The 12946-nt window shown below is 43.5% G+C and overlaps 1 protein-coding gene across 1 annotated transcript in view; it reads left to right on the top strand.

The window, feature by feature from the left end:
• LOC147460761 (Zincin-like metalloproteases family protein) overlaps window positions 1-12946 on the top strand; it is a 66576-nt gene that overhangs the window by 38636 nt on the left and 14994 nt on the right. Inside the window, exons 3-10 of the mRNA XM_086508465.1 lie at window positions 2699-2862; window positions 3504-3594; window positions 4203-4382; window positions 4467-4547; window positions 4775-4855; window positions 4970-5062; window positions 6746-6826; window positions 6910-7072. Of these exons, the coding sequence (XP_086364591.1) occupies window positions 2699-2862; window positions 3504-3594; window positions 4203-4382; window positions 4467-4547; window positions 4775-4855; window positions 4970-5062; window positions 6746-6826; window positions 6910-7072 (934 nt within the window). The remainder of the gene's footprint in view (window positions 1-2698; window positions 2863-3503; window positions 3595-4202; window positions 4383-4466; window positions 4548-4774; window positions 4856-4969; window positions 5063-6745; window positions 6827-6909; window positions 7073-12946) is intronic.

Below are 12946 nucleotides of genomic sequence, written 5' to 3'. Positions count from 1 at the left end.
TCAACTCTCCCCGTCGGATAGATCTTTAAGGTCTTGTGCGATAGTTTCCTACGACGTTAAAATTCTCTTCTTCTTCTTCTTCTTCTTCTCTCTCTCTCTCTCTCTCTGGCATGGAGGGAGGTCAATAGACTTTTGCATTTCAGCTGGTACCTAGAGGACATGGATATAGCCTTTATAGGAGATGGGCACGATGTAAGGTGCAGCGGAATGAATGTTGTATTTTCCTCAAGATTAGTGATCTATATTTGCTCAAGGTTCCTTTTAGTCCTTATGGAAGGGAGAGCCTTCCGTTTTTATGGAGAGTGCTATGATCACGAACAAAGTGAGTGGATATTGTGCGTGCAAGTGTATGAGACTGAGAGAAAGAGAGAAGAGAGATACGACACCAGAGACGTTGTAAAACCCTCCTCCGAAGGCCCCACTCTCGTTGGTGAGAGTGGTCTACGATTGATTGCACAAGGTGGTACAATGATGATGCATGGAAAACTGATGCACTTGGGACTAAGTCGGTGACGACGATGGTGATGGCGACGACGACCTAGGGCTGGAATCTGCAACTTTCTGACTGCTGAAAAACCTGCTGATTGGGGGCTGTTGTGGCGGCTGAAAAACGCTGTTATTCTTTCTGAAAAAACGCTGATCTGCTGCTTTTCTTTATGCTGAAAAACGCTGAATAAAACGCTGGAATCTACTGTGCTAGGGCTGCGTTTTTACTGCTGAATTCAATGCTGGAGTCGGTGAATATCTGCTGCAACAGAGGGCTGAAAACGCTGTTCACAAATGCTGAAACTGCAGCCTTTGATGGCGATCCAAAAGCTAGGAAATGGGGGACTGCTGAAGGTATGGAAAAACGCTAAGGGCTGGCCTCTGTGGCGATGGGGCAGCTTGTGGAAATGCCAAGTGGAAGAGAGGATGGTGCCACAAAACGCTGGCTGAATGGGGAGGGCTCGCCAAGTGATGCTTGGGGAGGGTCTTGCTGAGAGAGGGGGAGTACCTGCTGCCTGGGGGCCTGTTGTGCTCCTTGCTCATCTGCCCAAAAGTGCTAACTTGGGTTTGCTTATATATTAACTTATCCAATTTGCCCTACTCAGTTCCCAACAAAAGTCACTCAATAAAGAAGTGAAAAAATGTCAAAAATAGGGAAAATAGGATAAAGTCACTGGAAAAATCCCCAAACTGACTCTGATGGAATTTGATGGAAATGCTTATGCTTATGCGGTGTGCAACCAGAGGATATGCATCTACCAAGTGACTGGGCATGCACGGTCTACGAATAGACTCACAAAAGTGCCAGATCACTTCTAATCTAGACTGACCGGACTGACGGGAACCCTGCTATGGTGTAGCTTGTCCACGAACACATAGGGTTGGATGTGTCACGTGACACACCAAGATGACTATATACAAAGAGCATTTGTGGGTCCTTATGTAGGCTTGCCTACATGGACACTCACTTGTCTCAAGGCTTATGATGTGCTATTGGATAGATTTAAACATAATGGGATGGTTGATTTCGAGGCATCTCAACTGAGGCCAGGTTGTGCTAGTTGTGTCTGAGAGATTCAGAGACAAATCTTCACTATATATGCAGTACATCATATTGTGAGATATGTGGCCGCTTTTGCTGCCTCTTTAGAGAGGGTTTTGGGGCTGTATCTAGATTTATGAGATACCAAGATTAGAGATGTCTTGGACTCATATATTGGAGATTCATCGACATGGAGTAGGGTTGCAGAGAGAGAGAGGCTCATACACGGGGAGACTCACCCAAAAGCATATCACAGTGTATTCCATCCAAAGATTGAGGAGAGACAGGAGAAGCTAGAGAGGAGGGATACAAGGCATATCACTAGCAGAGGTATACTGAATGATCGAGCAACAGAGTTGGGGAGATCCAGGAGGCCCAAGATGAGGGGATGCTCCGAGGACATTGATACTATCGTTCATCGACCAAAGCGAGCCATCTCCGGATTTTCATACACATATCCACCAGCTTTAAACACTTTCCAAGTCTTGATGGTTGAGATGAGAGCTTTTTATACCTCCACCAATTTGTAGCTGTATCTTTTCCAAAAAACATACTTGCACAAGGAAGCATGGATTTGTCGGCGATGATTTCATTGCCAAAAGCAATCTCAAACTTAGCAACAACTACGAACACTTTGCTTGCATCATACTCACCATAGAATGCATTGAACTTCGTAGATTTTATACCCATCCTTCAAGTTTTTGGGCTCCATGGATTTGTGTGCATCATCTGGGGGTTGCAAATTCTTCCAATCAAGAGAGGTGAGCAACACGCAATGCCCTAAGTGGATTTAGAAAGGAGATCTTTAGATGCATAAATTTTGTATGCATTTGTTTTTTAACTCGCATACACACAATTACATTCACATTTTAAGAGCAGAAACTTATATCTTTATGAGATCGAGTGGGCATATTGCATGCCCCACGCATGCGCACACGTGACATATATATGTAGATTTTGTGCTTGTGCAAAAAAATTAAAAATAAATAAATAAATAAATAAATAAATAAATATATATGTGTGTGTGTGTATGTGTGTATATATATATATATATATATATATATATTACATGTATAGATATGTAAATATGCATTCACTTGTTTGGATTGTTTGGTTTGCTGGTCTGAAATATTGAGAAAGACAAGTAACAATCGACCACTCTTTCTGCAGGTGTCTTACTCAAATGTTATTGCTCCTTTGGCAAAGCTTGAGGCAGAGGAGTTTGCATTGATGCAGTCATGCAAACTTCCACGGCTTGTGTCCATTTCAAAGGAGGCTCGACAAGCGAGTTCAGATGCTGAGAAGATGCTTGATGCACACAAGTTAAAAAGCAGGTTTCGCTCTTATGTGCTTGTGTGACATGTCCTATACTGGTTAATATTCACTCTGCATGGCTGAATATGATTTGCTTGATCATTTGAATCACACAATTGCTACAAAATTAAAGTTGAAAATCTCATTGTCTTTTTTCGAGGAAAAAAAGCAAGGCTGGTTGTTTGGTATCATAACTCATTCTCTCCTCTTAGTACTTCTAATTTCTTAATTAGTAATTTGTCCATGGCATGCTCTTTCACCATTCGCATGTGATGATTTGTAAGCTCAGATTTTTTAAACATTACAAAGGTATAGATAGCTTTTGCTCTTCTTGGATGTTGCCTGAGATTTTGCATAATGCTTGCTTCATTTTGGATGCTATTTGTGGATTCATAAGCTATTGTAAATGCCGAATCCCAGGATGATTTTCCTCGATATTTTTTGGTTCAATACCTTTTCTTCTACTTTAGAACAGCAAATGTACTTGCCCATATACCTTGAAGAATCATCTCATGCCACATTTAGCCTATGGCTCTTGGAGTTGCGTGCTTGGATGTGTTTAATCCTCTCTCTGTCTGGTTGCTGCTTGATTACTACACAAACATTGTTTCAACTTTTTGTTGTCTGAATTGTACTTGTCTTTTGGTGTATATTTCTGCAGTATGCGGGAAGATGTATATCTTGTTGTGAAAGCCTTCATTGACAAAAAGATTACGCTGCAGCCTGAGGCACAGCGCTATGTTGAACGGTTGGTAAGATGTTTTGTTCGATTCAGTTTGGTGGAAGGAAATACTTTTTGAGATGCTTGTGTACCCTGTGCAAATCTTCATTCCTTGTATTGATTTATCGATTTCATTTGTATATACAGTGCCTTCCTGGCTCTAATATTTTGGGTCTATTATTACTAGAAGTCTACTGCTATATGTTGGCTATTGTTATTTGAACCGAAGCTAGTTTATATTAGTATTAAAAAAAGTTGCATGTTCAAAGCTCAGGATGAATAGCACTATTTTGCCCACCGTCTAGTTATAAGTTTAGGTCCTTTATTGAAGGTACAGATATGTATGTTAGAGCCATGATAAGTGGGGAAACTTCTGTAGTTGCTTATCGCAAGTAACTACTAACAAACATGGCAAGGGTGCCCAAGATTATTCTTTTTCCACAAGTAGAAGACAACTTCAAGTTCCAACTCATGTTTGTGTGCTTGGTTTATGCGCAGTCATATTTAACTTTAGTGAAAATGGTTGAGCTGTCAAACTAAGTAGCTTGGGAACAGTTCTTCAAACAGACTGGACGCCTTAGTTGTTAAAGAGTTCAAGTGTTTTCCTGCTATATTAGTAGCCCTCATTGTACCTCTCAGGTTAAAGACTGTGAACGAAAAGGCTTAAAAATGCGATCAGAGATGCGGGAGGAAGCAGAGAGGCTGAATGCGAGGATAGGAGAGCTGTGCAATGTGTTTCAAAACAACGTGAACGAGGACGATTCTATTCTCTCTTTTTCTGTTGGAGAGTTGGCTGGGATGCATCCTGATTTTTTAAAAGTGAGACTCTTAAACTTTCTCGTACTTCGTTCTTTGGTCTTCATAGTCGAGTGAGTCAAGTAACTGTAAGTTCATTGAAGGCAGAGTCTAAATACAGGTGATGATGGAAAGCTGAAGGTTACGCTCAAACCATTTCACTACTTTCCAATTATGGAGCATTGTAAGGTAATTTTCATGCTCAATAAGTGCTCTCTTTCTTGAAGGATCATTCTCATTTTCAAACTCTCATCTTGTGGGCTATTGTTTGCATAAGAGCGTCATATGTCAAATGGACTGTTCTCTATCATATTTTTAAAATCTTTGAAAGCAAGCTCTGGTTTTTCTGAATGTTGTTTTATGATCTTCTACAGTGACTTTTTTTTAATGGTGTGAATATGCTTATGCATGGCCAGGTAAGATCAACTAGGTCAGCTATCGCTACCGCTCGCTATCAAAGATGCATAAAGGAGAACACGCCTATTTTAGAGAAAGTGGTAATGGGTTGCAGCGGAGATTTTGTTTATATGGCAATGTTTCTATGAAGTAAAACTATAAGTATATGTGAATGTCATTAATTATTTGTAAGTAAAATTTTAACATGTTTGTAGTTGGATCTGAGACACAAATTAGCGCATCTACTGGGATACAAGAATTGGGCTGAATATTCTCTGGAGTTACGCATGGCCAAGAAACCCGAAAAGGTTACTCTCTCTTCTTCAACTTTATGTGGTTCTTGTTTGGGCAGCATCCTTGGTATTTTCTCCATGACCAAATAGGGTCTATCATGGGATAAGGATGTTCTCATGCATAACAGTTGTCATGATGAGCATCACAATATACATCAAATGACTTCTGCAAGTCCGGCAAAGTCAAAACTGGTTTCTCTTTTAGAGTCTGGAAGGCAGTCACCTCTGTGTGTCCCCACGAGAAAGGGACTCCTTTCTGTGTCAGGATATGCAAAGGGGAAGCAACCTCTAGAAACTTTTGAATGAACCGACTTTAGATTCCGCTATTTATTCGCTTTAATGAAGTTCTTTTACATCAACCCTCTGAACATGCAAGATAATTTTGTTTCTATTGCTACTGCATATCCTTCAATGCCACCATTACTTTCATTGACTGTAAAATGTTAGCTATTGGCACATACACAATACCATAGATTGAAACCCTTGATGTTCTTCACGTTATGTTTTCTTGTGAATCTTAGTTTGTGAAGGACCGAAGAAATTCTTGGTTTGTATGCTCTTGTAAATGCAAAGTTATTTCTTGACCTCATTCCTAGCAAGCCGGTTATGCTCCATACTGTCCAAATTAGAGTTTCACCTCCTATTTGTGTTGGTATCTCCAAGGAGTGGTCTGCTAGATTGACTATGACCAAGTCCATCAGCGAAGTGATTGCCCAAGCCCAACTGTAACTACTAATTGCTTGTCTAGTGCATGTGAGCAGTAGCCCAGCTACATTGTTGTCAAAGAAAATCAATGCCTCTGGATCTTGTACTATTTGCAGAGCTCAATACTCTTATCCTCTTGATGCTGTGGTATCCCCATGAAATGAGATCAAATCCTGCTTTAGTCCCTCCCTTCTTTGTGTCACAAAGTGATGACGTGGCAAGCTTGATTGGCTGGTAGGAGAAAGTAGAGAGAGAACAGGACGTACGGCCACCAGGAAAACGTGTTAGGAATCGTTCCACGAATGGCTTGCTGAGGAGTCTACACGACGTGGCAACTTTTCGGTATCAATCATGGAAGCTGTTGATTGTGAGACCTTCTGGGGGGCCATGTTTTTAGCAATCGAAGCTCTTAACTGCGCGTGCTTTTGTAATGGCTGTTTTTATCATGGAGCCTTTATTAGTGAGGCTTGGGGGTCATTTCTTTCAGATCAGTGCATGGTTGCACATATGCAGAGCGAAGTCCCCGGCAGTTGTACTTTGTGAATTATAAATATAAAAAGTAGTGAAAGGGGTGCTAGACTTTGGGGCTAGTGCATCTGGAAGTGGAACTCTGCACTTTGTTTGTCATCTATTTTTACTTTGTTCACTTTGGGGACGACTCCTATTGATGAGGAAAAGTGCCACTTTCTATATTTGACCCGATACTGACTTTTTTGGACTTTGTGGAGACTCAGGATTGTTGTCAATTTGAGTATTCTAGCTTGTTGCTTTTATTTTCTTAAGGTGTGGTGGCTCTTTGGATCGTGTGCTGGGTGAACTGCTGAGATTTTTTGTTTGCAAATGTATTTTTGTGAAAGTAGGACCGTTAAAAATAGCAACCTCACCACCTATCTACTGAAAATTTAAGTAGATACGATTGTACTATTTTTTTTTGGATAAAATTACTGTATGCATATGAACATTTCTGCTAAGAGAGTTTTTGTATACTGGCAGGTGAAAGAGTTTCAAGAAAGAATGGTGCAGCACTTAACACCTACTGCCCTTAAAGAGTTAAAGTTGCTTCAAGACTTAAAGGTTAAGAGTCTCTTGACCTATTCAGAAAGACATCAAAGGGGTCCGTTTACACACCTTTAGCGTTTTGCCTCTTGCTTTTGCAGGAGGAGGAGGAGGGAGATTCTGTGGTTGGACTTGAAGATGTACTTTACTACATTCAGAAAGCAGAGAGAAGAATGCTGAATTTGGATATTAATGATCTGAGTCAATATTTTCCTGTTGACACTGTGACATCTGGAATCTTGAGAATATATGAGCATCTCTATGGTAAAAAGAAGTTGTGGTTCATTGTTTCAGTTTGTGTCTTATTACTGTTAAAAAAGTTGAGAAATAGGCTTAGTTGTGTACAGGTCATTGCATGTGTAACATTCATGCTTAACTGTTCGTTTTCATTGCCAGTAGTCTTAATCGGTGGTTATGCAGCTTGAATAGGCTTTACATACAAGTTTGTGAATTCTGATCTTTGGGAAAGGGATTTTCGTTGGAAGAATGATGCCAATCAGGGAGATGGCTCAACTCAGAGGTCTTGATACTCGCTCACCTTAAGATGTTGGGGTATAGAGGGCTGGAGCAAGTCGAAACATCTTACCTCAACCTCCATCTTAACATGTGGACCTAAAGAATGTTTGAAGAAGTGGTGCAAAACTGCAAGATGAATCACCATAGGCTAGACCAGAGGTCTCTGTCCTTAAGGTTATATGGTTTGAATGGTAGACCATTTGGGAAAACAGGAAGGTCATGATCCTAGTCTTTTCGCCTCACATAAACAGCATGTATCAAAAGAAAGTGTGACACGATCGTTGACCTTCCCAATAATTGGCATGCCAAAATTTCACTTCAATCGCTTTGTCAAAAAGTTGACAAAGATGGGGCCAAGGGGAAATGTTGGAAGGAGCAATGTATCAAAAGAAACAGCATGTATCAAAAGAAAGTTCGACAAGATCGTCGACCTTCCCACTAATTGGCATGCCAAAATTTCACTTCAATCGCTTTGTCAAAAAGTTGACAAAGATGGGGCCAAGGGGAAATGTTGGAAATCACGTTGACAGGCTGATGTGGCAGAACGTACGGAATTCCGCTTTTCGCGTTGACGGCTGTACGGAAATTGCATTGATTGCTTTTCTTGCAGTTTTTGGACCAAGATGCTTTTGGAATACTTTGCTTTTGAGTTTATGGCTTTTGGGGCTCTGCTTTCAGCATCCCTTTTTAAGTTTATAAGGAGCCCAAGGGCCTCACTTCTCAGGGCATTTGGACGTAGAGTCTGAGAGCTGAGGACCCGTGGGAGTTGTACTTTCTTTTTCCGAGAAAAAGATCCTTCTATTAGTTAATGAAACTGCCCACAGGGCTACAACCACCTCTTCGAGAGAGGGCTACAACAACCATGAAGGGGAGACTCTCCCAATGAAAAAACAGCATATGTACAATGAGGCTAAATCAAGAAATGGGAGGAGGGAAAAGCCACACAGGTGGACGGTAGTGCCATCTGAGTACACCGTGGACCCTGGTGAAAAAAGGCCCAGGACGCTAGAGTCGAAGGAAGACCTCTCTATGCTCCCGCATGCGGTCAGAGCTGCCTTGGAGTCTCTCGAGCTGTCCTCTAAGAGTGGAGCAGCTCTAGCCAAAGATCGCGAACAGTCTCTGCTGGTGGTACAGGGCGAGCCTCAAAGATGCGGAAACAGCGGGTCCGCTAGATGAACCAGAGTGTTAGGCCACTGATGAGCTCCCAGCACTCCTCTCTCTCACTGCACCACTCTTGTGGAGTAAGCTCTGTGGCAGGCTGGACTGTAGGTCGCTCCCCCTGCATCACTATCATCCTGCTGGTGGAAGATAGCTCAAACTGAAGTGCCGGGCCCGTGAGAGTGGACCAAGCCGCTGCCCCCCCAAGTGTACTGCCGAGCCGTGGAAAGAGCAGGCATAAGCCGAAGAACACGAAGCCACACCTGCTGTGCCAAAGGACATTCCCAAAGACGACGACGTTGACTCTCCACAAGGTGGCCACAAGCTGCACATGCGGTCGAGAGACCGCTATGCACCAGCCAACTCCCAACTGCTGTAGCTTTGTGTGCGACCAGCCATTGAAACAAAGTGACTCGCCTCGGCTGTCTGGAGTCGCACAACCTCTCCCAAAAAGTTGCCAAGAACTCAGCTGTGAGACCCTCCTCCTGCCAATGAGGTGCTGCAGTGGGACGAGCCTCTCTCTGTGCTGCCAGTATTTGACGTCCCAGTCGAACAGTGTACTGAAAGAAAGGGACGCCTAGGTGGTCTGCAGAACAGAAAGGGTCCCTCCAGAGCCACTCTCCAGGGTCCCACTATACTCGTGCCAGTGGACAACACTCCCAGGCCCACAGCCTCCAATGTCCAGTCTTAAGAGCTGCTGGGTCAGGATCGATGACGCAAGTCCTCCCACAGATGCCCACCACTCGGATCCTCTGCAAACAGCACTCTGCCACCTGTGGGGCCTCTACTGCAATTTCGTTGTAAGCGTCCCTCACCCTGTAGCTCGAAAAACAGGGAGGGAACAGTCTCTGAGCAAGCCCGAACAGAGATGAGAACCTTCAGTCGCGTGAAGGCTCCCATCCATCTGGGCGCTGCTGACTCGAGAGGTGTGAGCCACTCAGCTGGTACTGCCTCTGAGATGTCCTGACACATGCTCTGCACCCCTCTCATGCCCTGTAGTTGAAAGCCCTGTAGCTCCTGTGACAAGCCTGAAAACTGTAACCAGTCACCTAAAGAGCGTGCTGGACCCGCTGCCATGGAACCCCAGGAAACATGAGGCTGACTACCAACCAAGTGCCCTCTCTGAGTGCTAACCATGGGGTTCCAAACAAGTAGCTGTCGCGCAGGCGCTCCTCCGTGCAAGTAGGATGGCGCTGCTCCAGGCCTCGTCGTAGCTCCCAAGATCGAAGCAACCCCACAGCAAAGGGATCCTCTAGTCTCCTGCTCAAACCAACTCTACGCATCTCTGTGAAGATCCATCTGGTGGAAGGTTGCCAGGGGCCTGTGTTAGGGAATAAAGGCCTAAGTGCCTTGTACTTATTAACTTATAAGTTAAAAAACTTATAAGTGAGGGGGCCCAAGTGTGAATGGCCCCCTAGTCACTTACTCATATACTCAAATGTGAAGCCCAAAAGAAAATAGAGTGACTCCTCACAGATTTTTGACGATTTCTCTCTCTCTCACGTTTTTCCCTGCGCAAGCTTCTTCTGCGCCACTCTCCCCTTCTCCTTCACTCTCATTGCATAGGACAGCAAGTGGGCTCTCTCTCCTGCTCCCCCACACATGGTATCAGAGCTTTAGGGTTTCCAAGAGAGCCATTTTCGCAACACAGATCAGAATTCTGTTCTTGCTCGCTGCGGGAAGGATATTCAACCGTTTTCGATCAACTCTGTCGCGAAGGGATCCTCTCACCGTGTAGAATCGACCTCCGGTGACAGTTTCCCCAAAATTAGGGTTTGAAAAACTGGCGAACAGTAGCCTATTTCTGCTGAAATTGACCAATTTCGGGGTCAATTTGATGCAATTTCATTAGGGCAAGTCTCACAGGTCAATCTTACAGGTGTTTCCACCAACGAGGTTCTGAAAATTCAGCAAAACAGGTTTTTACAGGTCTGATTTTTCAGAACCTCGTTGGTGGAAACACCTGTAAGATTGACCTGTGAGACTTGCCCTAATGAAATTGCATCAAATTGACCCCGAGGTCAATCTTACAGGTGTTTCCACCAACGAGGTTCTGAAAATTCAGCAAAACAGGTGTTTACAGGTCTGATTTTTGCCCTAAAACAGGGAATTTCAGCAAGCAAATGATGTATACACCTTGTGGAAACCTTTGGTAAAGGTTTGGCAGTGAATGTACGCCGTTTTGGGGTGATTTCGCGTGAAATTTGCTCGTTGTTTTTTTGTAACAGCAAGCTGTTTTTTGCCCGATTGCGCACATTTGGGCGTGTTTAGGTCGGCAAAACAGGGTTTCAGTGTTTGCAATCACTCAGAATGGCTTCTAGCAGTGAAAGTGGCAATTTGTTGCACATTCGCAAGCTTGAGGGTGCCCATAACTTTGCTATATGGAAGAAGCAATGTTATAATGTGATGTTGCAGAAGAAACAGACGAAACCTATTAAGTTACAGGGTGTGAAACCGGTTGATATGGAGGTTGAAGAATGGGAAGAAGTGGACGAGTTGGCTCGCTCCACGATCATGCTTTCGGTGTCTGACAATTTACTCTTCAATGTAGAGAATGAGCAGACAGCATGGGGCATGTGGAAGCGCTTAGACGAGTTGTATGCACAGCAGAGTGCTGCCAGTAAAGTGTATTGGCTTAAGAAGCTTATGGATCTCCGCATGAAGGAGGGCACGCACATGTCAGTGCACCTCAATGAATTCAATTCTATTTTCAGCCAACTGACAGAGCTGAAATTCACGATTGATGAGGAGTTCAAAGCTACTTGTCTGCTATGCACATTGCCCGAGAGTTGGGATGTATTCCGGACAGCTCTTAGTAACTCAAGTGCTTCACTTAAGTATGCAGATGTAGAGAGTTCTCTCTTGATGGAAGAGATGAACAGGAAGAACACCACAGGTGGGTCTTCTAATGCATTGCACTTGAGAGGCAGGTCTCAACAGAGGGAGAAATCTGACAGTAAGGACAGGGCACGCAGCAAATCTCGTAGGAAAGATGTTGTGTGTCATCATTGTGGAAAGAAAGGGCATTATAAACGGGAATGCTATGAGTGGAAGAAAGAGAAGAACAAGGGTGCTGAAACTGATGCAAAGAACAAGGGAAATGCCAAGAAGAGCACTGTGTTGATTGAGGAAATCAATGTTGCTAGTAGTTGTGACAGTGACAGCAGCACTGATGTACTCAATGCCTCTTCTGTGGATGCACATACCCTTGCTATGGGTTCTGATGTGGACATGCATACTTGGATTCTTGATTCAGGTGCCTCCTTTCATGTAACACCTCATAGGGATTGGTTTACACAGTACTCAGGTGAGGTGCAGGGCACTGTTTATTTGGGAGATAACTATGCATGTGACATTGCAGGTATTGGCAGTGTCCAGTTTTCCTTTGTTGATGGTATGACTTTTGTTTTGCACAAAGTGCGCCATGTGCCACAACTCAAGAAGAGTTTGATTAGTACAGGGCAGCTAGATGATGCAGGCTATCACACCACTTTTGGTGATAGCAAGTGGAAAATTTGTAAAGGGGCTCGTATTGTAGCCAAGGGTTGTAAATCGGACACTTTGTATCCTTTGCATGTATCTAGTGTGCGTGACCATGTTGTCGCCGTAACCGAGCAGCCAAGTGTTTCTTTGTGGCATGGCCGGTTGGGACACATGAGTAAAAGAGGAATGGAAACTTTGTCTCGTTGTGGTTATTTGCCGTGTTTGAGGTATACTGATTTTTCTCATTGTGAGCACTGTATTTATGGTAAGCACAGTCAAACACCGCACAAAAGGTCTCTTTCTTTGAAGTCTGACAGGTTAGACTTAGTGCATTCCGATGTATGTGAAATGCCACAGTTGTCCTTAGGGGGAAAGAAATATTTTGTCTCGTTTATCGATGATGCTACACGTAAGGTGTGGGTGTATCCAATACGTGCTAAAAGCGATGTTTTGGATACTTTCAAGAAGTTTCTTGCGTTTGTTGAGAATCAAACTGACAAGAAGCTTAGGTCTTTGCGCTCAGACAATGGGGGGGAGTATGTATCAAAAGCATTTATTGACTTTTGTGCTACTAAAGGTATTAAAAGAGAGCTCACGGCTCCTTTTAATCCCTCTCAGAATGGAGTTGCAGAGAGATTGAACCGGACTATCCAAGAGAAAGTTCGGAGTATGCTGTCACATGCTGCATTACCTCATGGTTTTTGAGCAGAAGCTGTGCAAACAGCTATTCACTTGATTAATCGCTCACCTAGCAAGGCTTTGAATGGAAAGGTGCCTGAGGAGGTGCGGTCTGGCAAGCCACCCTCATATGCACATTTAAGAGTGTTTGGTTGTGAGGCCTATGTTCACATCCGGAGTGAACTGCGCACCAAACTAGAACCAAAGTCTCATAAATGCATTTTCCTAGGATATGGTGAGAATGGTGAAATGGGGTATAGATTATGGGATCCCGCATTACGGAAAATCATACGCAGCAATGAT

The sequence above is a fragment of the Adiantum capillus-veneris genome, chromosome 3 (genome assembly GCF_014529385.1).
Source record: "Adiantum capillus-veneris isolate H3 chromosome 3, ASM1452938v2, whole genome shotgun sequence".
Classification (NCBI taxonomy): Eukaryota; Viridiplantae; Streptophyta; class Polypodiopsida; order Polypodiales; family Pteridaceae; genus Adiantum; species Adiantum capillus-veneris.
The sequence above is the reverse complement of the archived record's forward strand: the minus strand, read 5'-3'. Positions and strand labels throughout refer to the sequence as shown.